General features: G+C 42.9%; 1 protein-coding gene across 1 annotated transcript; it reads left to right on the forward strand.

The window, feature by feature from the left end:
• The first annotated feature begins 645 nt into the window (after nt 1-645).
• On the forward strand, nt 646-27966 carry CDH17 (cadherin 17). Its single transcript, XM_009469396.2, has 18 exons — nt 646-768; nt 951-1020; nt 3767-3865; nt 4519-4656; nt 6197-6335; nt 7547-7705; nt 8383-8582; nt 10326-10457; nt 11324-11474; nt 12197-12412; nt 14436-14512; nt 15975-16166; nt 17439-17683; nt 19549-19679; nt 20871-21107; nt 23070-23186; nt 23293-23409; nt 27160-27966. Exons 2-18 carry the CDS (start codon nt 976-978, stop codon nt 27267-27269), a joined length of 2505 nt encoding a protein of 834 aa, XP_009467671.1. The 5' UTR covers nt 646-768; nt 951-975; the 3' UTR covers nt 27270-27966.

Here is a 27966-nt window from a genome sequence, read left to right on the forward strand (position 1 = left end):
TCTACCCCTCTTTCTTGTCTGTTCCAGGCCTCAGCTCCTCTGGCTGCAGGCAGCTACAGAGCTGTAGTGGCTGAAGGATACCCGTAGGTGTGAGCCAAGTAACATGGAGCACCACTGAAGATGGCAGCACTGTACGCCAGCTTCACCTCTCTCCAGAATGGGCCTCATCTTTTTTGTTAAAATCTAGAAGTCGTGAGAAAGCAAGATTTCATTTTTGAGGAACCCATCTAGTTTCCAGGATAGAATCATAGAATCGGTTAGGTTAGAAAAGACCTTTAAGATCATCAAGTCCAGCTGTTAACCTAACACACACTGCCAAGTCCAACACTAAACCATGTCCCTAAAATGATGTAACATTCGATGTAACACAAGTCACTGCAGCATGTTCTCAATATTTTTTTGAAATTCGAGGCAGGCAGTGCTCCTTGGACTTGGAAATTTCATTTCCAGTAGCCATGTTGTTTTAAGGGGTGCAGACACCTCTGGCTTCCTGTGCCTCTGCAAGCTGCACTGAACAGTTGTGTTTTGTAACCGGAAGACGGAGGCCTCAGGATGGTACCTGCAAGACCTTCATCTTCTTGTGGTACAGTGTTTCCTGTGAACGTGTTGTTGCCTTCAGTAAAGCAGAAATGAGAACTGGGGAAGGAGAATCATTGCAAGAGTGAGGTTGCATGGCTTCAAGTTTTGTGCCAGTTTCAACCTCTGACAGCTGTTTGACGCGCTCTCAGCATGTGGGACCTCCTGCATCACTGGGGATAGACCTGATGGGTACGACCTTCCCAGCCAGCCCGGCGACACCTCCCACGGGCAGAGCTGCTCCTGGTCCTTCAGAGATCACTCCTTGTCTGCTCTCTCCCTACAGCTTCGGGAAAGCTTAGCTGTAGCCTTTATTCACAGATAGATTTTGCCAACTCTATAGGGTTAATGTGACTATCACTTCTTCTTTGCAGGAGCTGAAGCAAAGCATATTCCAGTATGTTTAAGCTGTGTGGACTTCAATTTCTCCTCATCATTCACTTGGTGAGTTACAGCTTTTCCTTTGTTTATCTGGGAGCAAATGGCAAAGGTTGCCTGAGCTCTAACCCACGGGGCGTCCCAGTCTGCAGGTCAGGCTGGCAGCGTGTGCTGGCAGAGTGGCTGTAACTCTGGGTGTGGGAGTGTGGCCCCGACACGTATGTGACCCCATGGTCAAAAGTTAAGAAGACGTGTCAATCATTAGGAAAAAAAAACTTAAAAAAACCTAGAAGAAACCAATTTGCCTATTTTGCCTCTTGTAGTTTCTCCTTAGATGTTACTTTTTCCAGCAAGTGGATTTCATGCTAGAAAAGATTTAAAAATACTGCAACAAATCACCAAACAGTGAAGACATCTGTATCATGTGTTCGTGTATATTATAATCCATACATGTGCTGACATATTAAATGTATTCTAAGACATATAATGGCACATAGTTTAAACCATGCATATTAATTATTTATCTTCATTATTCCATCTATGTGAATCCCTTTTCAGAGGATTTTCTGGAACTGGAATGTATTAATTATGCTATTTATGGACCTAATCTATTAAATTCAATAGATTTACTGATGTCTATAAAGGCTATGGTGGTGGCTTCTACTTTACAATTGAAATTAACAGAAAAGATAAAAAATGAGTCAAATTCAAATCTACCAAATAACCTCCTTAGAATACGGAGAACCTGGGGGTGGGGTTGATGTGCAGTAGTGAGTACCTCCTTTTTCCTTCCCATTTCAAGAGTTGCTGCCCATGGCAGTGCCCACCCCAGTGAAGCCACTCCGCAGCCATTACAGCCGCCTTCAAAAGGGATGCCAGCCGTATACGGACCAAGGAGCAAGCCCCATTTCCCCTTCAGGCCCATGAGCAGTGATTCATGCTGTAGACACAGGTTTAGATATATTTATGGTCCACATAAAGTAGTTTTAATCGACAGGAAGAGATATCTTTTCCTTGCTTCACAGCCTGCACTTTGAACCTGTTGGGTTTTATAGCATCAGCCTTTGTTCCTCCACGGCGAGGAACATGACCAAGCAAAACCGCTCCACAAAATGGCCCTGGGAAAAACCTCCAGGAGACACGTTGTGCCCACCAGTGCAACACAGGAACAGTTGTAGCAGGTCAGATTCAGGGTCCTGCTATCTTGTCCCTCACAGAGGCCAGCAGTCAGCATTTAGCAAAAATAGTAAAGGGTAGCTATAAAGTACTCTTTCCTGGTATGCATACCTATTATATGGCTTTTTTGGATATTTTTCCACTGTCACTATTGTTCACTAGCATCCCTTCCCCAGTTCTCAAAATATTCTAGTTTTCCTCCTTGCAAAAAGAGTCACAAACCCTTGTAGGCGAGGAGGGCAGCATCTCTGGCTGTTATTAAGCAGAATCTGGTGTTATTCAAACACCAGTTGTGACACACACACAGAGCAGCGCTTTAGGGTAAATTGCGCTGAACTTAGCTATGTTTTTGTCATAGCCAGAATTAAGTTTTCCCTTGGTAATATGTGAGCTGTGCTTTTCTGTGAGAGGCTAAATAGCTGTTCCAGCAGCAACAGGACCAAATCCAGGGGAAAAGTCATGCAGCAGAGAACATGCACTCCTGGAGCCTGACTCCATAGGCTGAGGGACAGAGTGGCAATGGCGCTCTGAATCTATAAAGCAGAATAAAGTCATTTTAACACCAGAAGACAGGGAGTTTTACCTGTGCAGCCAAATGACGGAGCCCTAATTCTGGCAGGCAGCTCCTCAGCATTGGCAAGACCTTGGTGACAGGGAGAGAAGAGTAGACATATTCAGGGGAGTTTGGTCTTGGCTTTGGAGAAACAGGTAGATTATCTGAACCATAGCCTGAATTGTCTTGTGTGCAAGAACTGCTCTGGGAGGCTGTTTTTTGCTTCGCTTTTTTTGTTTGAAAGCAAGAACAGCCCTGAAACATTAGGACAGGAGTGTGTCTGGAGGTCTTTGGCCACTAGGGAGGGGGTGGTTATAAACCTCATATAAAACTCATTAAAAAATTGTGAGAAAAAACACCATATGAAGGCATTGCCAACCATTAGGAAGAAAACAGAGGCTGAGACAGATTTGCATGGCATTTTTGCCATGAGGTAGAAGCCAAAGATCAGCAGGACATGTTTGCTCTCACATGCAACTGATGTGAAGGCACAGGGCCTGAGCGGCTTGCCCAGATGGCCAGGGCACTGAGGGTGGTGGGGTAGGGGAGCGGGGGAGGTCCACCTTTTTTCCTTACAAAAAATGTTTGGATTTACTGGGGGAATTACAAGGGGTGCAGACCCAATTCCTCCCCATCACCAGGTGTGGCGTTGGGTCTCCTGACACACTTGTGGCCACAGGACTGTGTGGCTCCTGGGTGGGACATGGCTGGTCCTGCTGGGGACACAGGGGTGATCCAGAAATGCTTTTATGAATTTCCTCTTGCTCTCAGTTTGCCCTCAGCTCTTCAGTGCTTCTGTTTGCTCTTGAAGGTAGATCAAATCTCATTTAATTATGTAGTGGTTAGAAAAGGGCAGGGCCCAAATGTTTGTTTTCAAATTAATTAATAAATAACACTGCTTTTAAAAATGGACGTGCACTAAAGAACGTGGAGTTGTTCCATACAAACCAGCAAGAGTCTCCTCCATTACACTACAGCAAAATAACTTGTGAAAGGCCCAGTGATGGAGAGCTGCTGTTCGTGCGTGGTGACAGCAGACATCCCTCAGCTGCTTTCCTCCATCCCTTTCTCCCTCTGTCACAGGCTATGTGCCAGAATTTGGGGGACCTGCACGTAACTGGGCCTCTGAAGGACATGGAGTTCACCATTCCAGAAGGAGGAGGACTGCGCTTCGTTTACCAGGTAATCAAGTGACTCTTGATATCCACTCTGATCAAAACCCCCATAGTTTGCACACACTGACCTCACAGGCAGTGTTGTCATCTGTGCTGGTGGGAAGAACAGTCCCCTGAGAGGATCTGAAATTAACTTTGACTTCCTCCATCTGAGAATTCAACAGTCTGCATGCAAAAAGCAGAAGAAAACCCCTTCTCTCACATTTTAAGAGGATATCCTAAGACAGGGATTAATAAAATCAGCATTCCTGGAGAATGGGTTTCCATGTAACTTGTGTCATCATTTTCCTTCAGCTCTGAGGTTTTCTTCCCAAGGCCATAACCACAGAAGGACAGATCCAGCTCCCAGGCAAATGGAGGATGTGTGTAATTTTTTTCCATTCCCGTGCTCAGACAAAGCCCTGTCCTAAGCAGACATTTGCTTTGGAAAGAAACCACAGTTGGAATTTCCTGCAGCATTCAGGAAATAATGTGAAAACTCCTCTGTTGAGGATCAGAGAAGACCAGATTTGTTTGAGCAGACTCTTGGAATATCATTCCCCCAGCCAAGAACGCTGTTGGCAATAGATTTTAAAAGACAAAAAAGCATGAAATTGTTTTGATTATGGTGAAAATGCTGAAAAAAGGATGATTTTTCTCTCTGATTTTTCCCCATTCTAGTTCACATCTGAGCCACCTGCTGCAAGTTTCAGACTGACTGGTGAAAAAGATGGAATAATAGACATTGTGCCAAAGACAGGCATCCTGTATCTCAATGGGTCTCTGGACTGGGAGACCAGAGCAGTGCACAAGCTGCAGGTAAAAACTCAACGAAAAATAGGAAGGGAGGGTTATTCATATTCACCCTTTTTTGGCAAACTTGAAATTAATGGAAAACTGTTGAAATTTCAATTTTTTTCTTTTGTCTACTTTTACAGACAGCTTTTCATCTTTAATATTGAGTTTTGTTGAAAGATGCATGGTTTTATAGTTCTGAAAGACTTTGCACAGGAAAATGCTCTTTAACACAGGAAGGTTATGTTGAGAAAACAAAAATTACCCTGATGCCAACACCAATCCTTTAATTCTCTTAATATGAGGAGGACACTTGACTGGAAGTGAAATCTGGCCTCATGAATGAGATTCTCTTGTTATCCCTGAAGACTGACAGGGTGAATTCCATGGCTGGAATGGGAAAATAAACTATTGTAATCTACTTAGGAAGATTATAATCTATTTAGTGACAAATGGTGTGAGTAAATGACATGTAGACACAGAAGCACAGATCTAACCTCTGTTAGGTAACAGCAGAAAGCTGTTTGGCAGATGTCAGCAGCTATTAGAGGAAGGAGCATTGTGTGCTTGTCCTGCTATTATATTATTTTCATAAGGATCTCATCGTAAACACTGTTGGGAGTGGGACAGTGGGTAGGTGACCTTTTGGTCTCAATATAGCCTTGTGCTTTTATTCTGTGTCAAAAATGGTATTGTCTTTTTCTGAGGCACTAGCAACTGAGGAGGAGATGATCGTGAGAGGATCAATATCTAAACAGACAAAGTACATGATGATGTTTTAGCTAGCCTTAGCTATTTTTCTGATGTCTAGCACTTCAGGTTTTATGGTTTCATGTTCCCAGCTCTAAAGCACCCTTGGACTGGTATTAGAGAGTACAGTTTTCTAGCCCTAAAAGTTATTAACCTTAAACATGGGAATCCTTTACAGACAAGAAGTGATGACAGAACTGAAAAGTAATATTTGGTTAGGTGTAAATAATCATGATTTGATCTATTACGTGCAAACAAAATAAAGTCTGACAAACATAATACATACTTGGTGCTTTAAAGTCAAAAAAGGTTGAAAAATAAGAAGCCAAATTGTTTGGAACGAAGAACTGTTCAGAACTAAGAATTAAGTTTTCTTTATAAACCCTTAGATCAGACTGTTTTTCTACTTGATGTTTACAATAGCACACTTCAGTCTGCTGTATCATATTGGGTTTTCTCCTTGTTCTTTAGAAACGATCTATTTCTATTTAAAAAAAAGGATGAGGTCTAAACCGTGCAAGAATACAAGTAGTCTCTGCTGAGACTGGAAGTGGGAAGTTGCACTCTGAAAAGTGTCATCGGAAGCAGGAGTAGGTTATTTTGTTTTGTTGGCATTATATACTGTGGCGAATTGTTGTCAGTGAGTTACCGCAGTAAATTTCTCCTTGTAGATGGAGCCACCCAGTGATGGGTCTCACCAGATTTGCATCACAGTAAGAATGACTTGGCATTTGACATCCTGATGTTCATTTATGTCTTGTAATTTATCTACAAGAAAATATTTCTTTGCTGTTCCTTCTTTTTCCAAATTAAGGTGGAAAGTCTGGATGAAAAGGGAAACATAGTGAAAGGTCCATATGCTGTTACAATCCATGTGGAGGATATCAATGACAACCCACCAGAATTTGACCAGATAAAGTACACTGGAGTAGTAAGGCAGAATTCCCGTCCAGGTAATTGTCATAATAATTAAATATTATAGTTAACAGGAAGCTAGATTAGTTAAACAGAAAGATAAAGTGGGTGCTATACTTCAACAAGCTGAAAAAAGATCGGTTTTCCTTCCCACAGGATTGTACAAAATGATACAAGCATGTATAATATAATGAAAGGGCAAAGAAGTGACCACTATGTGGTGTAAAGGGATGAGTGTAATCAGAAATATTTCATAGTACGTGTTGCTTTGCAAGTATCACTTAAGAGTCAAATATTGCTGCCCTCACCATTGCACTGAAAAAAACCCCTATGCTAGAAGGAGTTTGAAGTTGACAGGTTGCCAAAGACTATACAGAAAGAGAATGCTAAGAATATGTAAGTCTTTGCACATCAGTGAAATAAAATGCCAATGTAGATATGGGGTATGTGTTTACGGTGACTGATGCTTCTCAGAACGTGGGCTGAACCTTAGTATTTAGGAGGGACTCTTAGATTATGGATTGCAGTGATCCAGTCCAGAAACAGGGAAAATATAGAAGAGCAGTTTGAGACCCACATCTTGGAAATAAAACAAAGGACTCAGCCAGCTGTTATCACTGTGACTATGGACTCAAGAACAAACTTTCGCTAAAGAATATGCATATAAAACTCCATGGGGTCAGAAAACCATTCTGCAATATTTTACTGCATTCTTCGACTGCATCCAAATCAAAAAGATTTTGAATGTTGCATTGGTGATCAAAAGGCAAAAATTCACTTATGTTATCATGCATTTCCATACTTTTTATTCCCTATATAATTGTTCCTTTAATTATAACTGTGTCACAGCTGTAGGGCATTTTTCTCAAGCTGCTTTGGGTTGAACTGATTTGTATAAGGACTGCAAAGGGGCCTTAAAGAGAGATACCAGTGAGCTACATTCCGGGTGCAGGCACTCTCGGGTGGTAGATAGCTCTCTGAGTTAGCCCTGTCACCTTCTTCATCAACTGGTCTTCACACCTATTGTGATCCTACTAAGCAGAGATGGTGGAGGCGGCACCTGTGGGATGGTACACAGGCAACGTAACCTCCACACACAAGCATGGCTTACCATGATTACCATTCATGTATTATGAAACAACATAAGCTCCCCATAAGTTGCCTTCCTGGCTTGAGAGGTCTGCTCAAATGGACTATGTGTTGAGGTTTCAGTTTCCTCTTACCACTGTTTCTTCTCTAATCTGAACAGGCAAGCCCTTCATGTACGTCCGCGCCACTGATCGCGACGATCCTACAACTCCCCATGCACAGCTGATGTACAGCATTCTCCATCATTTTCCCAACCCTTATAAAGAAATGCTTTTCCAGATTGATAGTGTAACTGGAGCAATCTCACCGAGTAAGATGGGTATGTAAAAAGAAAGATGCTTGTTTGTCAAAAAGCAAGCACGAGTTCTTGGGTGCACCTAGGAACAAAACAACAACACAGCTCTGATGTTAAATTCTGAATAAACGTAGTCAGTGGGACACACTCCATTGAGGCCCTGGTTTTGGGGAACTTTCTCTGTGTCCCACCAAATTCAAGGGAAGTTAGCAGAAATAGAGATTGGGATCTAAAAGTACATTGAGAAGAGACGTAGATCCTTTGGCCCTCAGGACTACGCTAAGTCATATCTTGGGATTAATTATCTTCCTTGAAATCTAGAAAACCAAAATTAGTAACATGAAAAATGCAGAGAAAATTCAGCCAGCCACGTGATCCCAACTAAACTGCAATGATTTAAAAACCCTCTCTCTTCTGCTGGGCTGAACAAGTGCCTAACTGGAGTGAGGACTGTCCAGTGATGCATCTGCACAACATGAGACCACAGCAGAGAGGTCTCATACGATTACATCCACATGATGTTGTGCTGCATCATTCAGAGAAGCCAGAGGAAATGGCTTGCTGAGATTTGGCGCAGAAGCCCATCTAAGGAGTAAGCATGGAGCAGATGAAGTAGTATGGTGCATGTAGGAGGCAAAGGGGATATGAACCATCTCCACAGCCTCTGCTTCATTTCACTTGGCTCTTTGCTCTGTCCCTAGGCTCTTATTACTTAGATCCGCAAAAGCAGGACACCTTCACGCTTGTCGTCACTGTGAAGGACATGGCAGGGATGACAATGAATGCTTTCACCAGCAGCACAGATGTGATCATCACTGTGAAGGAGAGCCTGTGGAAAGCTCCCTCCACCATCCGCATCCAAGAAAACTCAACGCAGGTCCACCCTGTCAACATCAGCCAGGTGGGGCCCTTGGCTGCACTCCCTGCACCTCTCCTTGGTGCCAGAGTCATTTTCTCCCAGCTAACTGTGAAGATGTCCCCACTGCATTCAACACCAGGCTCTTCAGAAGGACTTTGGCACCTCCCAGTTATTTTTTATATGGTATCCTTTGGAAATGATCTTTAGTGCGGGTTTCATTAACTTATTGTTAGTATGAAAGTTAATGGTTTGAAGGTGACTGAGATACAGTCAATACAAACATTAGAGTGACTGGACTTTGCCCTTCAGTTTGGAGAGGCTGTTAGCACCGTCTGTGTGTGAGAATATCCCATAAACAGAGGAAACATTTGGAGAACTTTGTTATAGTGAAATGACTGGAAGAAAAACGGTGCTTTACAAGGCTATTTGGCACAATATGAAAGATAAAGCTCTTGAGACACCCCAAGGGAGCTCCCAGACAGACATGTGGCAGTTGGGTGTCTCTGCGGAGGTGCTGCTCATGTCTCCTGATGAGTTTCTTTGAGCACTTCCAGCCTTACTCTAACACCACGGGCCCTCCAGGCTTTGGGCAAACCAAGAGCTAACCTGTTGAAGGTTATTTTGAGGCTAGCTTCTTCCATCTGCAGAAGATCCTGGCAGGGGACCAGCTCCACTGCAACTCTGCTGTGAGCAGCCTCCAGCACTCAGGGACATCTGCTGTGACCACTCTTGTGTGATGCAGTACACCTGCTATATCCAAAGTACTTAGGATGGACTGAAATGCCCTCTTTCAGCATCCTGCATTCCCGCAGTGTTCCTCTTTTCACAGTGCAAATGCAAAATATTTTGCCGATAACTGCAGACTGATAGCGATGTATACACCAGTAAATATTAACTAACAGGCCAGCAGCCTTTCAGAAATGTTTGACTTCTTTGAAAAATGCCTTGGCACTGACACCCCCAATGCCGTCATCCCTTGGACATGGCAGGATTCCTCAGATCCTGTTTGCAAGAGTAACGGACTCGGTGCTATTCCCACTGGCTTCAGTGACAGCCCAAGGAAGCCCAGAGTGAGAACAGGTGGAAGAAAAACTAATATGCAACAGTGCTCCCATTCTGGGGTCACTTGTATATAAATTTCACGTGGCAGCCAATGACATGTTGATTCTGTCTAGGGGAAAATGAAATGCAGTTGCTGCTATATAATATAAACCATAAACAGTAATACTGACTCTTTCATTAATTTGGCAGTCTGTTTACTGCGTTTCATTTTAAACCTGAAGCACTCCACTAAACATCCTTCATCACAGACTGATGCATGTAAAGAGCATGCACATACATACATGCAGATAGGTACTGGATATTTGTTTTGTTGTTCCACATCTCTGAATTAGATAAACCAAAACAACAGGCAGGAATAGACAGTGTAAGGAGATGGAATAAATTAGTGCCAAGACATTCAAATACATATAATGCTTTCTTCTCACCTATCACCATTTAGCTCCACATCCCAAAACCCTTCCATAAAAAGATAAGTGTCGTAGCCCATCTGGACAGCTGGGGAAACTGAGGTAAAATGGTTTCACCACAATAATTCAGAGAGCAGAGGTGGATTATCAGTCTGGTTTTCTGCAGCTTGTCCCAAGAGCCTGCCAAACTGTTAATTTTCTGGTTTATGAAGCTAACAGGAATGCAATCTTTTCTGTTTGTGGTCCAGAAAAGATCCCTGTTAAATCTCAGTCTACACTTCTGACTTCCTATCCTGACTTATTTTTGTGTTTTTAGGTGCACTCAAATGAGCCAGATGTGATTTATGAGCTTTTTGAAAAAGAAAAGCTGCCCAGGCTCCCCTTTTCCATTGATCAGAACGGGGTTATTTATGTGACCAAACCATTGGACAGGGAAGAAAAGGATACTGTAAGTAAACACATAAAACCTCACCGATGGGAGAGACCATAGCAGGAAGCTGATTATTGGTGTGGGAGTAAATACAAGAAAGCTCACTAGAAAGAACAGAGGGGGAAAAAAGAAATAAAAGCTTTTTCTCTTGTCATTTCTGTTTGGGAATGACTTGGTAGATATGAAAGCACATCATCTATAACACTGTAAACAGCCGTCAGTTTGGTACCCTACAACATTTCTCCGTGGGTCTGGCAGTACCAATCACTGCTCACAGCGTTTGTATAATGTACAACACGGACCAACCATGGCAGGATTGTAGGTGCATGAGCAAGAAGTAGGCAGTGGCATTTGTGGAGTGCAGGAGATTTGGATGTTTCAGATCTACTGCAGATTCCAGGGGCCTCAGGGATCTCTCCACAGCAGAAGCAGAGTTTAACTTGCAGTTGCAACTGTAAAGTTACCCTGAAGTTCCCCATCTGGGGGTCTTTTAGACAGAAAACCCTCTGCCCCCTTTTGTTCTTGGAGGAAATTTGGGTACAGAATAGGGCGGAGATCAGATATGCTGGAGGAATCCTATCTCTGTATGTGACAGATGAATTTGCAAAGTGACAAAAATGAGATATTCCTGCTTTTCGTGAATTTTTGCGAGAGCAAGTTCACAGTGCAGTGAAGTATTCAGGACTTTTAAATTTGTTTGAGAACTCAGACCTCAGGCACTTAGGGGTGATGGAACGGTTCTGAATTAAACAGAGTGAAAATACTGAACAAACATATGAGAGGATATTTCATTTGCATGGAACGCTCCCATAGTTACACATTTAAATGCAAAATATTGTCACAGTGGACATTCAACACATCTAGTCTCAATTTTCTTATTGCAGTATACTTTCTTTGTGGTCACAAAAGATAGTGAGGGAGAACTGGTGGACAAGCCTCTGCAGATTCATGTTATTGTGGAAGACATTAATGACAATCCCCCTGTGTGCCAGCAGGCCCTCACTGTAATTGAAGTTCAAGAAAATGAAAGTGGAGGTAAGAAAACAGCTTCTACTCATTTATACACGGCATTCTGGTCCTGTTATTTTTTCCAGCTGGGTGCAAATAAAGCTAGAACTTCTGATCCCAAAGAGTAAAATGTAGCTCTCCTAGAGAAATGTTTTCCTGTGTAAATAGCCCTGTTGTTATTACTTCAGTAAAGGATTTCAATAACCTGAGAAGGACAGACCCAAGACCCCTACTTAAAAAATGCTGTTCGATTTAAAATATAGAATTGCATTTTCCCACAACCACAGTTTTGGACAACTGCTTAGAATGTAAAAAGAACACCACCCCTTTTATTACTAATACAAGAAATACTGCTCTAAAAGTGGCATGAACCCATTTTCCCTCATCCAGATGCTCCTCCTGCATAATGCCTTTCACTTCAATGGACCATTACTGAAATCTGTCCCTAAGTCTTCACATCAGTTATTTGGTTTCAAGGTTGAAGTGTTTGTTGTTACAGTCACTTCTTCTGATCAAAACATGTAGCCCAGTCCTTTTGGACAGCCCCAAGCCCAAAACAGCTGGTTGCAATGCTAAAGGAAAAACTCCCAGAAGTCAAATGATTGTGTCCATTGCAGTGTTTTCCACGCAGTCAAATTTTTATTGCCCCTCTACTCTTTGCATTGGTATCACTGTTGTCAGTGTGTACCTCTGTGGAGGAACAGGACCTCTGCATTATCTGACTGACGCTGGTCTCTCCTCTGCCACAGGAAGTAACATTGGCACCCTGGTTGCTACGGACATGGATGAGGCGGGCACCCTTAACTCTCGTGTGCAGTTCAAAATCCAAAGTCAGGTTCCTACTGCTCCTACAAGTAATCTGTTCTTTATTCAGCAAGACACTGGAATTTTGCAGTTAACTAGCCGTTCTTTAAACAAGCACATTGCATCCAACTATTCCTTGAAGGTGCTGGTGACAGATGCAGGTATGTAACTCCTGCTGTTATATATCCGAATAATTTTGTTCACACTGGCATCCCCTGCGCTCAGTCTCTAAGGGATGAGAGGAGACCTGGAGGATTCACTGGACAGGCAGCAGCACTGAGAGCTGGCTTGCTCTGGTGTGCTACTGCCTTGTTCTCGAGATGCAGGGAGGTTAATCATAATTCATGGAATCATAGAATCATAGAATCACTAAGATTGGAAAAGACCCTTAAGTGCCGGGTCCTGCACTTGGGTCACAACAACCCCATGCAACGCTACAGGCTGGGGGAGGAGTGGCTGGAGAGCTGCCTGGCAGAAAAGGACCTGGGGGTGTTGGTGGACAGCCACCTGAACATGAGCCAGCAGTGTGCTCAGGTGGCCAAGAAGGCCAATTGCATCCTGGCTTGTATCAGGAATAGTGTGGCCAGCAGGACCAGGGAGGTGATCGTGCCCCTGTACTCGGCACTGGTGAGGCCGCACCTTGAGTACTGTGTTCAGTTTTGGGCCCCTCACTACAAGAAGGACATCGAGGTGCTGGAGCGTGTCCAGAGAAGGGCAACGAGGTTGGTGAGAGGAGCGGCTGAGGGAGCTGGGGCTGTTTAGCCTGGAGAAGAGGAGGCTGAGGGGAGACCTGATTGCTCTCTACAACTGCCTGAATGGAGGTTGTAGCGAGATGGGGGTCAGTCTCTTCTCCCTAGTAACAAGTGATAGGACGAGAGGGAATGGCCTCAAGCTGCACCAGGGGAAGTTTAGGTTGGATATTAGGAAAAACTTCGTCACTGAAAGGGTAGTCAGGCACTAGAACAGGCTGCCTGGGGAAGTGGTTGAGTCTCCATCCCTGGAGGTATTTAAAAGAAGGGTAGACATGGTGCTTAGGGACATGGTTTAGTGGTGGACTTGGCAGTGCTAGGTTAATGGTTGGACTCGGTGATAATGCAAGTATGGAAGGAAACCAGCTCTAGGGCAGAGGATGGATAAACTGAGAAGCTTGTTAACAAGTTCTGCAGTAAGAGATTTCCTTCCACAGAGGAAAAAAAAAATGTAGGGATCATGATTGTGGTTTCCCCCCAAAATCTTTCAAAGAGACTCATTGAAAAAAAATCAAGAAATGAAACACAGCTGCTCAGAGAGTCCAGATAACGTATTTTAAAAGATTAAGAGCTGAAATTAGTCTTCAAAAAGAATCTTGTCCATTATGTAAGTTCCCAGGAGTCCTTTGTGGTACACTGAATGGAAAGGAAATCAAACTCTATACTAAAGCTTTGTCCTGGAGTCCTTACAGTCAGGCAAAACTTGTGGATGGAGGAACTGGCACGTAAAGAAAGCAGTGTGACATGTCTGTAAATGAAATAGCATCGCTTAGGCAGATGATATGAAAAACTTACAGAGGGAGAAGCTGGTGATTTTTTTGGCATGCTTATTTGAACTCCATCCGAACAATTTTGTTTAGAATATTCCTTAACTTTCAGCTCATGAAGCACATCCATAAAACACTGAAATCCAGCTACATATGAATAGCACATGATCAGGCAGAGTATGACTTTAAAATCAGAAGCCCCCATCACTATGGGTGCCCCTGCTCAGGTAGTGCTTGGATTTATGTAGATCTGAAGTTTAAGTCTGGCTGTAATGAAAATGAGGGTGCTGCCTGATGGCCCACCAAGAGGGCAAGGTAGCATAACAACCTGGGGCTTACTTTTTGACATGCAAAAGTGATATTGAGAAAGCTAGTACAATTCATAGCTATCATCTTCCTGGTAAAGGGATACGGTTAAAAAAAGTGAGGGAAATTAAATGAAACAAGATGAGACAATGCTGAAGAAATTGGGAAGGTGAATAGTAAGATAGAGAGTGAGGTTGTCACTGACTAAGAGGTATTGGAGATCAAGTGCTTCTTACAACAGCAGGACTTTGCTTGGATTGGGCAATTTGGCAGCGCTCACTTTTGCTCACGGTGATCCCTTTTGGAGGAAAGTTATTTTTGGCAGAAGAGTTGCCGTAACAGTTTGTTCTCTTTCCATGCAGTATTCCAAACAATCTGCGATGTGCAAATACATGTCATCGACATCAATGATCGGATTCCCATCTTTGAAAAATCAGATGTGAGTATTTTTAACACCATTTTTGATGTCCCAATAACTTTTGACAAATGTTTGAGCATAAGTTCAGTGCCTATAGAATGTCAATAGGAAACTAACCATTTACAGCACAAGTAACAGAGCAATCCACTAGTGAAAATAAAGGCAAGGTATTGCTGCAAAGCCTGCATATAGGCTCTGTCTAGACAGTGAACAGTGGGACTGACTCATAGTTAATTCTGAAATATAAGGTAATTTGCTAGTGGAAAACTAGGTGTACAGAAAGAAATTATTCTATTAAAGCAGTTTATTCAGAAATGTAAGTTCTGGAGGGAAAGGGGGAAGAAAAGGCTTTAAAATTAATTAAAATAGCTAAATGGAAAAAAGCTAACATCTCCCAAGTTCCTCTCCATGCACAATATTAATGTATCCAGAAAAGCCAGAAGGTGAATGGAAATCAAAGGCTCTATTTGCTTTAACCAGAAACAGTGGTCCAGTGACCCATGCCCAAATGCATGCTTGCTGGCCCTTCATTCCAGAACAGGTGTCAGGCTCTTGTCCCTTCCTCTGGTGGAGGTGCTGGCATCTGGCAGAGAAACCTGCAGATCTTCCGTGACTTCTGCCTGCTGGCCCAAGCCTCCCTGCAGACACTGCAGTGGCTGGAGTGTCTACATCTAGGTGTCTAAGCTCCCACCATACTTGTAGGCAATGTAGGCAGTGGGCTCAGGAGAGCTGTCTGGCCCATCAAGTGTAGGTGTCCTCTTGGGGAAGCTGTGTTGGTTTTTGGGCTTTGCTAACTGCATTGTCCAGCTCTCTGTTGATGATAATGGGAACTTAGATACGTGAAGACTAGGTTCCTACCTACCAGGCTGTTGACTTTCTCACCTCAAGGTCTCAGCCCAGGATCTGGTCTCAAGATATGACTGCTGGGTCAGGGCACACATCAAACAGAGTAAATGGAGCTGGGCTGCTAATGTGGCAACAGCTTATGGTGCGTGGAGCAACTAAATATTTAAGTCAGTGGCTAGGGTGCTTACTGGGTACAGAGGAGCTGTACAGTCCCTACTGTTGTGAGCATTGCGTGAACATGGAGTGGTTTCAACAGAGGAGGCAGAGGTTTGGGACTGTTGCTATACTAGTAGCTTACCCACTGACAGAGATCCCGTCACCTTTGATAAATGTATGGCTAAAAATGGGGGATATAGCAACTTTGCAGAGACTCTAGTGGCGTCTTGCAGCTCTAGGTTACCCTGGGCAGCGAGGTAGCTCACCTGTACTGCTGCAAGGCACCTCACTAATGCTTTTGTACATCTCTAACCTCGTTATGCCGCTGCCGTAAAGTGCACTCACCACTTCCCTCCCTCAGATGGCTGCTGTGGGTTAAAATACATTCATGCTTGCGGGACGAAAGCTTGTTGTAGCGCTCAAGTTTTTATCTGCAGATGGTGCTCAGCGTGTCGTGTTTCAACGATCTCTCTCTCCTCAGTATCACAATGTGACTGTTGCAGAAAGTCTCCCACTAGGAACAGTGATATTAGAAATTCAAGCAACTGATGGAGATGAGCCTGCCACAGGGAGCTCCTACATCATTTACCAAGTGAAGGAAGGGGATCCAAACAACACATTCATCATAGACACAGATCCTGAAACAAACCGAGGGTTTGTCAAGATTAACAAGGTGAATAGATGGGTTTATTCTTCTCCTTTATATATATATATATATATATATATCTATATATATATGTATATATATTTGTCATAAACAGTAACTGCCTTGGTGATGATTTGCAGAGCGGGAGGGTTGGCTGGTGGTGGGGTGAGGACATGGACTAGGCATGGCGCAGACTGCAGCAGGCCCTACTCTTGGGCTCAGGTGCTGTGCTTGTGCAGCGCTCAGGCACACCTATCCTCCTGCCTTTGCTGTCCCCTACCCACCCACTGGCACCAGCAGCTCCCTCCGCTGGCTCTGCTGCTGGCCCCTTCTCCAGCAGAGCAGGCTCTGGCTGATGAAGTAGGTCTTTATACACCATAAAGAAAAATATGGCATTTTTTGAATGACTTTGCAGCAGTGTTTCTGGAAAAGAGAAAGCCAGCTAAATGCTTCCATGGGCGGTGGTCATCATGGTGGGCTGTCACGGGGCAGATCCTCCTCCCTGCTGGTGCTCTGGACCATTGGTGGCTTTTGCAACGGAAGGTGCAAAAAGTGAGACCAGCATGTCTCAATGTCAGATTGGAGAGGCAACTTGTTCCTGCTGAGGCAAACATTAACCGCAACAAAGCCAAGGTCAGCACATGCCACAGTGGGTGACACATCCTATATGTTGAATGCTGGAGACAGGAATGTAAGGAACACTTTCTGCTGCATCCATGAATTTCAATAGCAAAAGTGCTCTCCCTCTGAAATTAGCCTTCTCGAAAGGACTTGAACTACAGGTCCAGAAAACGTATTACTCATTTTCCAAGGGGTGACATGTTGTTTGCATCCAGTACAACTGCCACCGGCCAGGCCAAGGGCAGGCAGATGCAGCATTTGCTGGATCATCTTCAGGCTCAACCTGAGCGTCATTTTTTCCCGAGGAGGCAATTGTGAGAAAATCTGCGGTGTAACAGCCCTCGTAAGGCTTTTGTCACCCGAAGGTCACTCAAGGCCTTCTCGTACAGAGCTATAAATACTATTGCTGTAAACAGGATATAGTTGTTAAACTTAGTCGGGCAGGTGGCAACATTATTAGGAAATGCAGTTGCTGAGGGGGCCTCCAAACAGGCATACGGTTTCATTTAAATGGACTGTTCCCAGTGTAGTTTTGCTCCTGACAGCTCTCCCTTATTTTGCTGGTATCTGGGATGCAAACTCCTCCTTGAGAAGCGGGGCACTTTGTGGTTTCCCATGGGAGCTCCCTGCAGCAGTGGGGCTGTTGCTTAAAGCACCTTTTTCTTCTAATTTATCCAGGCTCTTGATTTTGAAGCAGCTCCAGTGTACAACCTGGTAATCAGTGCCACAAACCCCGAACCATTGGTGCAAGGCGTGCAGTACAACTCAAGCTCCCTGACCTTGTTTAAAGTTTTTGTAACAAATGTGGATGAGCCACCTGTTTTCCACAAGACAGTTTACAAAGAAGTGGTGTCTGAAGACATTGCTGTCAATACCCTGGTCGTGACAGTGAAGGCCTATGATCCTGAGGGGGATACTGTACGGTAAAAAAGAGTGACCATGATTTATTTATTGAATTTAGGATTTAGAAAATTGTTCTAAAAGAGGTACAAAGAAAACATGTCCCATATTTCGCATGCAGGAAAAGACATTTTTACAAAAGTCTCATCTAGTAGAAGGTGGAGGTGTGGTGGGGTGGTGGCCGGTGACCCACCTGCAACAGACTGCTGGGCAGTGCTTTTCTAACCAGCTTTCCCTCTGTGCTGTGACAAGCAGCAGGCAGTGGGGCCTTTGAACCAGGAAACTAAAAAGGAAGAAGGCCAATATATGTCTCCAGGAAAAAGGCAGAGATGGTCTGAGAATGACAGGGTTTCCATATCCATAATGCCTTTAACAAATGAATGAAGCATATACTGCGTACCCCTAGGAAACCAGTAGGACAATAGCTGCTTTTCGTGTCGCACAGGAAACTGCAAAGAGCTTTTTCTCCACCAAAACACACAACCTGTAGTGAAGCTCAAGTCTATAACTGACAACTAATTCATTTTATTTTCCAACTGCCAAAGACAATATGCCTGCTTCCACTGCGGATGCAAACGTCTGTGCATGACAGCTCCTATGCTTGTGAGTGGGATGCAAAACCTCAAAACTGGCTCATTCGGTAGCCCAATGCCATGTTGTATGGTCATATGCTCAAGTCACCTTGAGTCTCTGCCAGCTCATAGACCTATGCACAGTGCTGTGTTGCATGGTGTAAATGTACCTTACACAGTAGAGTTGGATAGAAGAATTATTTGTGGCTCTTGCTGTACAATTCCCAGCTGGGATGCTGAACAGATCAATCCAAAACAAACAAACCTTGAAATTTAACTAAAATTCAGCAAAACACCAAGTAGTTAATGGAGCTGCAGAATATGACTGTTAGGCCTCCTGTGGATTTTTATTCCCTGAGGTGTCTCATCTGGCTTTCTACTTTCCCCTAACTTTTGGGAACTTAGCATGTTTGGCCTTCTGTCAAACTGGTTTGAAAGTGAGCCACATAGTCCAGAAGCTCTGGGGGATGATGACAGAGACAGATGACCGGAATTCATATTTACATAAACCACATTTCTGCTAAAAAATAGGTTAAAGGATAGAAAATAAAAAGTATAAAAAGTAAAAGATGTACAAGCATGTCAGCATGCTGTTTTTAACGCAATGGGTACTGAAAGAACAAAAGCATTGAATGAGAAGGTCAGGTCACATCTACTCAAGCAAATGCCTGTGCTTTAACTGGGTCATATGTTCATGGTTAAATTTATATAAGTAAATACCCAGAGACCTTGGGTTTATTTAAAACAATAATATAAAGGCAATTATGTGGTGATGTTTAAAGCACTCTCTGTTCCAAGACTGCCCTGATGGTAATTACAGGTTGCCCCAGACTGGCAGCAGATGACCACTGTAGTCTACCTCGGGGTCCTGGCCCCTTGCTGATCCAAAAAGGGTGCCTGGCTGCACTGCTCCCTCTGCCCCCCAGCCTTTGGCTTGTGCCCCCATCAAAACCATGGCGTGGGAGATGTGATGGGGAGAGAGGGACATGGGGTTGGGACAGAGCACACTTCTGGACAAAAGCTCAGGAACACCCCAGGTTTCCCAGTTAGGAGGAAGGTGGAGTTGCAGTACACAGGCTGGAGGAGCAGTGGCGTTCCCACGGTTCTGCTCTCTTTATTCTCAATGATTTTGGCCTGCCTTCCTCTATCTGCCTCTCCTGGTTGGCTGTAGTACTGGGACTCCTCCAAGAACCCTCTCTTCGAGTACAATTGTAATCAAGCTGCTAGCCTAAAATCAATAAAGAAGTATTTGCTTTGTCAGCAATTTTTCCTGATTTGGAATAGCATATGTGACTTTTTCTTATTTCTTTCCAAAGATACTCCTTAGAAGGTGACACAAGGAAATGGCTGAGGATTGACTCAACCACTGGGCAGATATACACTACTTCCACTTTGGATCGAGAACAGCAAGAGATATACACAGTTGATGTTGTTGCATCAGAGCTACGTAAGCAATGAAACAACTACATATACACACAGCGGAATCCCCTGCCCTTACTGCTTTATGAGGAATTATCATAATTCCCATGACTAAACCCATGAAAAGTACAGGGGCATGTGATGTATCCTTAGAAGTATATATTTCTTAAGAATTTAACTTTCTTAAAAGAAATCTTGATATTGTAGATAATGAGGATTAAAATAGCTTTCATGAAGTTAGCTATCATATCCTGTTATATTTGTGTGAGCCACATGGCATATAGAGAAGGTTAGAATTTCATCAGTATTTGCAGCATCAACATTTTCTGCCACTTTTTTCCTCTAAAGCTATAAAGATTTTATTCTTTCTTGTAGGTATGTTTAGGCTTCCTGAAAACATACCCGGAGAGTAACTTGCAACCTTGTACAGGATTTCATTTTATTATGAATAAAACCATTATACTAGTTAGTCTGAAATATATTAGGGCCACTAGTTCCAGCCATGAGAATCTTTCAGAGAGTCCATCTGGGGAGATTTCATTACGTGATTTACATTGAATAGAGGTTAGAAACTCTGGTCTATATCTGATTGAATGAGGTATAAATCTAGATTTCCCTTATTAAACACAGATAAACAATAATGCTGGCCACTGTTTTGGGGCATGTGGGTAAAGATGCAGCTCCTGTATGTCGGGAAAAGGGAGTGCTTCCTCAAGCACCAAGATGGAGTGGGGCTGTTCCTGCAGGAACAGGCTGGAGAAAGGACAGGGCTCTGAAAGCTCTTCTTGGGTCCCTTGTCTTGGCCCCAAGGCAGGATACTGACTTGTATTTCCTGTATATAGAAGAGAGACGGGAAACTTAAGGAGTTTCATGCTTAAAAGAGTGCTCCAAAGAGCACTGGTCACCTTGAATGTGACCACTTATCAGATATGATGGATGTGACTGCTTCCTAGATACAACGGTCTATCTGCCTCCTGTCACTTGCTAGTGCTCTGTAGTTAGCAAGGGCTGGGGGTAAATAAACCATAATTTTTAAAAAGTGGTGGCAGCTACCACAAGTCCTCAGGACCTCCTGAGACCTTGCCTCTGCAACCTGCAGACAGCATACCACCTCCCACTGCCTGCCTGATGGTGTACCTATACAATAGCTGCAAATGCAACAACCCGGCATGTGAGTCCAAGATGTGCATGTAACTTTGCATTCTGTTAAACTCTGCAGACAATGCAGCTCAGAAATCCAAAGCAACCTTGACACTACATTTACGTGATGTGAATGACAACCCTCCACAGTTAGCTATGGATTATCCTCCTTTCTTCTGCCACCCACTCAATGGAGGAGAAAGAGCTTTAATTCAAGCTACTGATGCTGATGAACAGCGGTATTTTTCAGCATTTACTTTTTCTCTCGCGAATGATATGAATACAAGAAATAATTGGGAAATCTCAAAAGTTAATGGTAAGTTAATAAAGCTATTCTTATAATGATATGGGACTAAGTACTCTGGAAAATATAAAGAAATATTGAATTCCTTTTCAGTCCTACTATTGCATATCCAGTATTCCATGTAGAAAAAAACTAGGTTGTTGAGAAATTACATGCATTTTGGCATGTATTTATTTGAACACCTAAGTCATTAATAATTTTTTTCAAGAGATTACATCTAGTATGTTGCAAGCTAAAATTTCACTAGGCTTATGAGAGAAGAAACATGTAAGAATAAAATGAACTATGTGCTTAAATGAATACAAATAACTTCTGCTAAAGAAATAGAGCAGTTCACAAACTGTCTATTTCTGACATTTCATGTGCAAAGGGAAGTCATGCCTCACAAACCAACTGGAGTTCTTTGAAGGGGATCAGTAAGCACATGGATAAGTGCTTGGCTGATAGAGCCTGTCTGAATTCCTAGAAGATGTTTGATGAAATGTCCCGGTAGAGAAAGTTGGGTTGCCATGATGTGAAAGGGACAAGTTTTGAAAGGATAAATAAGAATTTAAAATTCAGGAGCTGGAGTAAATGGTCAGCTCTTGCACTGAAGGGAGTTCATGTGTGGTTTTCCAATGGGGTTTTTGCTAGGACCTGTGTAGGTCAATAAATATTGGTGTGCAATGTGGAGGCAAAGTTTATTCATTATACGAAGTTATTTGAGTAGGAACCAAGTGTGAAGAATTGCAGAACAACCTTGCAAGACCAAGTTGGTTGAACAATAAAACGGCAGATTCAAATGAACCCCAGACTCCCAAATTCACATTTGAAATCGCGGGTGCTGAGCTGGCTATTACAGGTCAGGAGTGAGACCCGTAAGCAGTTCCATGAAAATGTGAGATCAAATTATCAGTAGTGTTCAGAAAAGCAGATCAAATATTGGGAATTACTAGGAAAGGACCAGAAAAGAAATCAGAGAACATCATTATGCCCCTGTATAAATCCATGATATGTTCAGATCTTGAACTCCAGTCTCTCCATCTCCAAAAAGATGCAGTAGAACTGGAAACAGGTTCAGATAGGGCGACAAGGATAACCAGAGTTACGGAGTAGCCCGATACAAGGAAGTGTATGGAAGCAGCAAAGTGAGCTACTACTTTTTAGCTTGGAAGAGAGTAGGGAAAAAAATACAATAGAGTTCTATAAAATCATGAATGCTATGGTCAGGGTGGCCAGAGGTTCATCATTTGTCCTCTCTTCCAGTACACAGACCTGGGAGCCTCAAATGAAGCTTATGGGAGTTATTTCCAGTGCAGAGAGAAGGAGGAGGTAGTTGGCTGTGGAACTTGCTGCCACAGGGTATTGTGTATGTAGAAAGTTTCTACAAGTTCAAAACAAGAAATTACATCTCACTCAAGAAGCCCCTGAGCCGAAAAAGGTTGAAGTCTGGGGGAGCATTACGAGAAAATAAAATACATGCTTGCTTTTTTATTGAAATCTCCACTTATGCTAGAGACAAGATACTGACATCGATAGACCTTTGATCTGATCCCAATGGCTGTTATAGTCTTACTTTTCCAAGTTTTAAAGAGTCTTAGATGTGACAGTGTAGGTGCGCTAGAAGTATGGTCTGTTGTACTAAGTTAGCTTGGGAACAATTTAAGTTGGTTATGCATTCTCTCAGTATGGAGGGATATTCTTGCTTTAGATGTGATGTTATCAGTGTAGCACTACCTCAGATCAGATATGGCCTGCTGTAGAAATTAGGAAGGAAAATCTCTGACCATATTATGCTGAAAGCCAGACTAGGCATTCAGATAGTCCCTTTTGACTTTATGTCTGCAAACCAGTGAAACCTGGGAAGACATGGGGGAAAACAGGAACTACCATCATGTGCAAAGCAGCCTTAAGAAAGAACATTTGCAGCTGGTATGAATATTGAGCTAAATTTCTTTCTCGTGCTGACATGAATGTCCCATTTCTTACTTACAGCTACTCATGCTTACCTCTCTCCGAAACATGCTAACTTTGAAGAGAAGGTGTATAATGTTCCAGTAATAATTAATGACAATGGAGAACCACCTTTGGAAAGAAGAGTGAATCTTGAAGGTATGCTATGCACAGAACTATTAATTTCAAGACAACAGTTACATTTATGAGTAATCAAACTGGACTACTAAACTTCTCATTAACCTCATGGCATTTCTTTTTGTAGTAAACATCTGCCAGTGTTCAAGTGAAAAGTCGTGTTTTATCGAAGTACAGCGTGAGCACTCCTGGCCAAGCGCCGGCCAGGCAATTGGGATTCTTATTGGGGTCCTGCTCATCATTGGTAGGTCACTTTTTCTTAGTTGATATGAAGCCAGGTCTCCAAGATATGATAGTGCTGCTGCATTTCTGACACTGATTCATTTGTTGGGTGAAGAGATGTCATGAATGTTGCAGAATGAGCAAAAGAGGAAAGATCTCATGATTGTGTATCATGATTGCTGCAAACTTGTAAGTTTTTGGTCATAGGAATAGCTTCCTTTGGCCTGTGCTTCTGCATGCACGTACAATGGCACAGCAAGCAGCTATGACAGAAGAAAATGCTGTGCTTGCAGCATGTTGTCACTTCATTGCTACCTACTGCCCTTTTCCTGTCAGGGAAGGGATTGGAGCCTCATCTTTGGTTTCCAGATTATAGTGAAAATTGTGAAGCATCCAGGGATGTCATGCTTACAATGTTTGTACCCGTAGCTTACAATTATGATTTTATTCACGTATTTCAGCTTCATAGGTTTCCATTTTTCACATGGAGAATTGCTTTGAGCTGTGGGAAACTGGCTTTTACATGAACAAAGTACAGTTATATTGTTAAGCAGTAGTGAACAGTAGTATGTTCTTATAAGCATAAGCTGATGCAACTTCAACAAGTAGCTTAAAACTTTTTCCAAAACAAGACAAAATCATTTTTCATATTACAATAGGATAGGATAGGATAGGATAGGATAGGATAGGATAGGATAGGATAGGGTAGGATAGGGTAGGATAGGGTAGGATAGGATAGGATAGGATAGGATAGGATAGGATAGAATAGAATAGAATAGAATAGAATAGAATAGAATAGAATAGAATAGAATAGAATAGAATAGAATAGAATATTTCAGTTGGAAGGGACCTATAACAATCATCTAGTCCGACTGCCTGAGCACTTCAGGGCTGACCAAAAGTTAAAGCATGTTATTAAGAGCATTGTCCAAATGCCTCTCAAACACTGACAGGTTTGGGGCATCAATCACCTCTCTAGGAAGCCTGTTCCAGTGTTCGACCACCCTCTTAGTAAAGAAATGCTTCCTACTGTCCAGTCTAAACCTCCCCTGGTGCAGCTTTGAACTGTTCCTACGCATCCTGTTGCTGGATACCAGGGAGAAGAGATCAGCACCTCTCTCTCTGCTTCCCCTCCTCAGGAAGCTGCAGAGAGCAATGAGGTCGACCCTCAGCCTCCTTTTCTCCAAACTAGACAAACCCAAAGTCCTTAGGCACTCCTCACAGGACATGCCTTCCAGCCCTTTCACCAGCTTTGTTGCCCTCCTCTGGACACATTCAAGGACCTTCACATCCTTCTTATATTGTGAGGCCCAGAACTGCACACAGTGCTCAAGGTGAGACCACAGAAATGCTGAATACAGCGGGACAATCACCTCTTCTGACCGGCTGGTTATGCTGTGTTTGATGCACCCCAAGATGCAGTTTGCCCTCTTGGCTGCCAGGGCACACTGCTGTCTCATACTGAGCCTGCTGTCGACCAGCACCCCCAGATCCCTCTCTGCAGGGCTGCTCTCCAGCCACTCCTCTCCCAATTTATACTTGTGGCCAGTGTTACTCCACCCTAGGTGCAGAATCTGGCATTTGGACTTGTTAAATTTCATCCTATTAATAATTGCCCAGTGCTCCAATCTATCTAGATCCCTCTGCAAGGCCCCTTGTCCCTCAAGAGAGTCAACAGCACCTCTCAGTTTGGTATCATCAGCAAACTTGCTAATGGTGCATTCAGTTCCTGCATCCAGATCATTGATAAGTATCTTGAACAGAACTGGCCCTAGAATTGAACCTTGAGGAACACCACTGGTGACCAGTCACCAGCCAGATGTAGCCCCATTCACTACAACCCTTTGACCTCTGCCATTCAGCCAGTTCTTCACCCAGTGCACCCGCTCATCCCATGGTTGGACAACTTGTCCAGAAGGGTGCTGTGAGGGACAGTATCAAAAGCCTTACTAAAATCCAGAAAAACTACATCCACTGTCTTCCCTTCATCCACTAGGTGGGTGACCTTATCATAGAAGGATATCAAATGAGTTAAACAGGACTTTCCCTTTGTGAACCCATGTTGATTGTGCCTGATGATTGCATTATTCTTTAAATGTCTTTCAGTATTACCCAGTATGATCTTCTCCATAATTTTTCCAGGAACTGAGGTTAGACTATCAGGTCTGTTGTTCCCTGGGTCTTCCCTCACGCCCTTTTTGTAGACTGGAATAACATTGGCTAGCTTCCAGTCAGCAGTGACCTCCCCAGACTCCCAAGACCTTTGGTAGATGATCGAGAGGGGTCCTACCATAACATCCTTGAGGTCCTTCAGTATTCTTTTTATCAATGTAAGTGCAAAAGTAATGAGGATGACTGTTGATGGGATCCAGTCCCCTAGGAAGTGAAGAGCAAGAAGAATTCAGTTCTCAGTCCTGTGTGATTTTTGAATGTGATGGTCACAAGACCCAGACTGGGAAACTGTGACTCAGCTGTAGAGAGGGGAGGGAGTGTGAAAGACCCATGGAGAAAATCAAAGAACAGGAATTAAATATGTTACAGACCTCATATTCAAAAGAGTTGGATTAAATTAGAGGATAAAAGTGAAAAAACCCAAGAACTTATGTAAGTTACCATTACTTGAATTCCAAAAGAAAAGAAAATGAGCCCCCAAGAACAAGTTCAGTACCTGAAAAGACAGAACTAAAGCTCTGTATTTTCTTTTGTAATACACAAACCCCAAAAGCAAGAGAAAGTGTCGATGCATATGTGATGCATATGTGTTTGTCTTTTGAATTTAAAAAGAGCAAAAAAAAATTCGAAGAACTTAAAATGGAAGAAACCATACTCAGACCATGTGATTGATAGAGAAACCCCTCAAACTGCGTCTTTATTGTCTCTGATCAAGCTTTTCACATCACTTATTTCTGCACAGTGCCTTAGTCTGATCCCTCACTTAGAATAGTGCCACATTTAAGTGAAAATTATGTTGGATATTCAGAGCAACGAATGGAGCAAGGGAAGTAGCTGAGCACTGCTATATACTTCAGTAAAGCAACAGAGAGATGTTGAATGTGACAGATAATCTAAAACTGATAAAGAGGAAATAAATTTACATACAGTGTAACAAGCTCATCATGGTTTAAAAAGATGAAACATATATATACACACACATATAATATGCATATTTGATGTGTATATATACATATATATGTATGTATGTATGTATATGAAGACATCTAGACACCTTAGACTGGATATGACAAGTGATAATAAAGGGTATAAGCACTTCTAATCCAGGCCAGAAGAAAATCTCAGTCATTCTCGGCCATTGGTGCACAAATCTCTGGGGTCCATCATTCCTAACAGATACCAAGGAGCTCCTGAAGAACAATTTTGCTCTCAGTAGTCTCAGCTTTGCCGTGACAGCATTGCCATTCCATTGGGGGAAAAAAAAACCCAGGGACTACAAATCAAGACAAACATGACAAATCACTGCTCAAAGGGAGAGGGGCTAAAAAACCCACTTTGCCATCTGGTCAGATCCTAGAAGAGAAGTTCTTCTTTGGGGGAAGTCTCCTGAGCCCTGAGGCATCTGATCCTGCCCACCAGTGCCTCAGGTCTCTGAACACGCTGTTGGTCCAACACTGCATGGTCATTCCCCAAAGCCATTTGTTCTGTTCAAGAGGTAAAGCAGTATGGGTATTACAGTGCAGGTGTCAGATCCTTTGCTGAAATAATTTTTCAGAAAGTTTTCTCTTCCCTTTACTGATAAATGCTCTCTGTTTTTCAGGTGTCATTATAGGGGGTGTGTTTTTTCACATGAAATACAAACAGAAAAATGAAAAGAAGAGCCATCAGAAAGATGTAAAGGATAAGTCTGAACTCAATCCACTGGCTTAATGACTGTTTCATCAAGAGACAAAAATGCCTTCTGGGTTTGGAAGGAGTGAGCTTTGTAGCTCTCAAAGCCTAGAAGTGTACTATCACAAACTGAGGATACAAACATGCAAAAACAGGCTCTCAGGGTTTTGTCCTCCCTTTTGTAGGTAATACAATTCAATCATGAAACCAAAAATGTACGTACACTTCAGCAGCAGCCATTAATAAGAATATCAGCTTTGACTGGAGTATTAACTCATGACAACACCAAATGCTGAGCTCCTGCAAGGATCAATACATGGGATCAGTCTTCTTTGTTTTGCAGCTGAAGTAAATATGGACTTTGCAGAAGACTACATTTTATCTAACTGCACATTTTTGGCTCTTTCCATCTCAATAAGTTACTGAACAGCAGAATAGGGAATATAGTCCTGTGCTACGTTTGAAGATGTCCTGTGAAGTCGCAGGAATCTCTCCAACTCTCAGCAAAGGACCTCTCAAACTTATTGCAATGTGTAACCTGCCCTGGGTCATGCCTGCTTACATTATGCTGCTGAATTTGTGCTAGCAATACTCACTAGCAATGTGACATTTTGGTTTTTCATTTTTGATATCCACAGAGTATAACCAGCTTGTGAAGCAGCAGGGCCTTTCATTACAGTTTTTAAATTAAAAAATAAATGCTGAGTCATGTGGAATTGGGTAATGTGCTGTTTTA

The sequence above is a fragment of the Nipponia nippon genome, unplaced genomic scaffold (assembly GCF_047370975.1).
Source record: "Nipponia nippon isolate SJK-2023a ecotype South Korea unplaced genomic scaffold, ASM4737097v1 scaffold_1, whole genome shotgun sequence".
NCBI classification, from domain to species: domain Eukaryota; kingdom Metazoa; phylum Chordata; class Aves; order Pelecaniformes; family Threskiornithidae; genus Nipponia; species Nipponia nippon.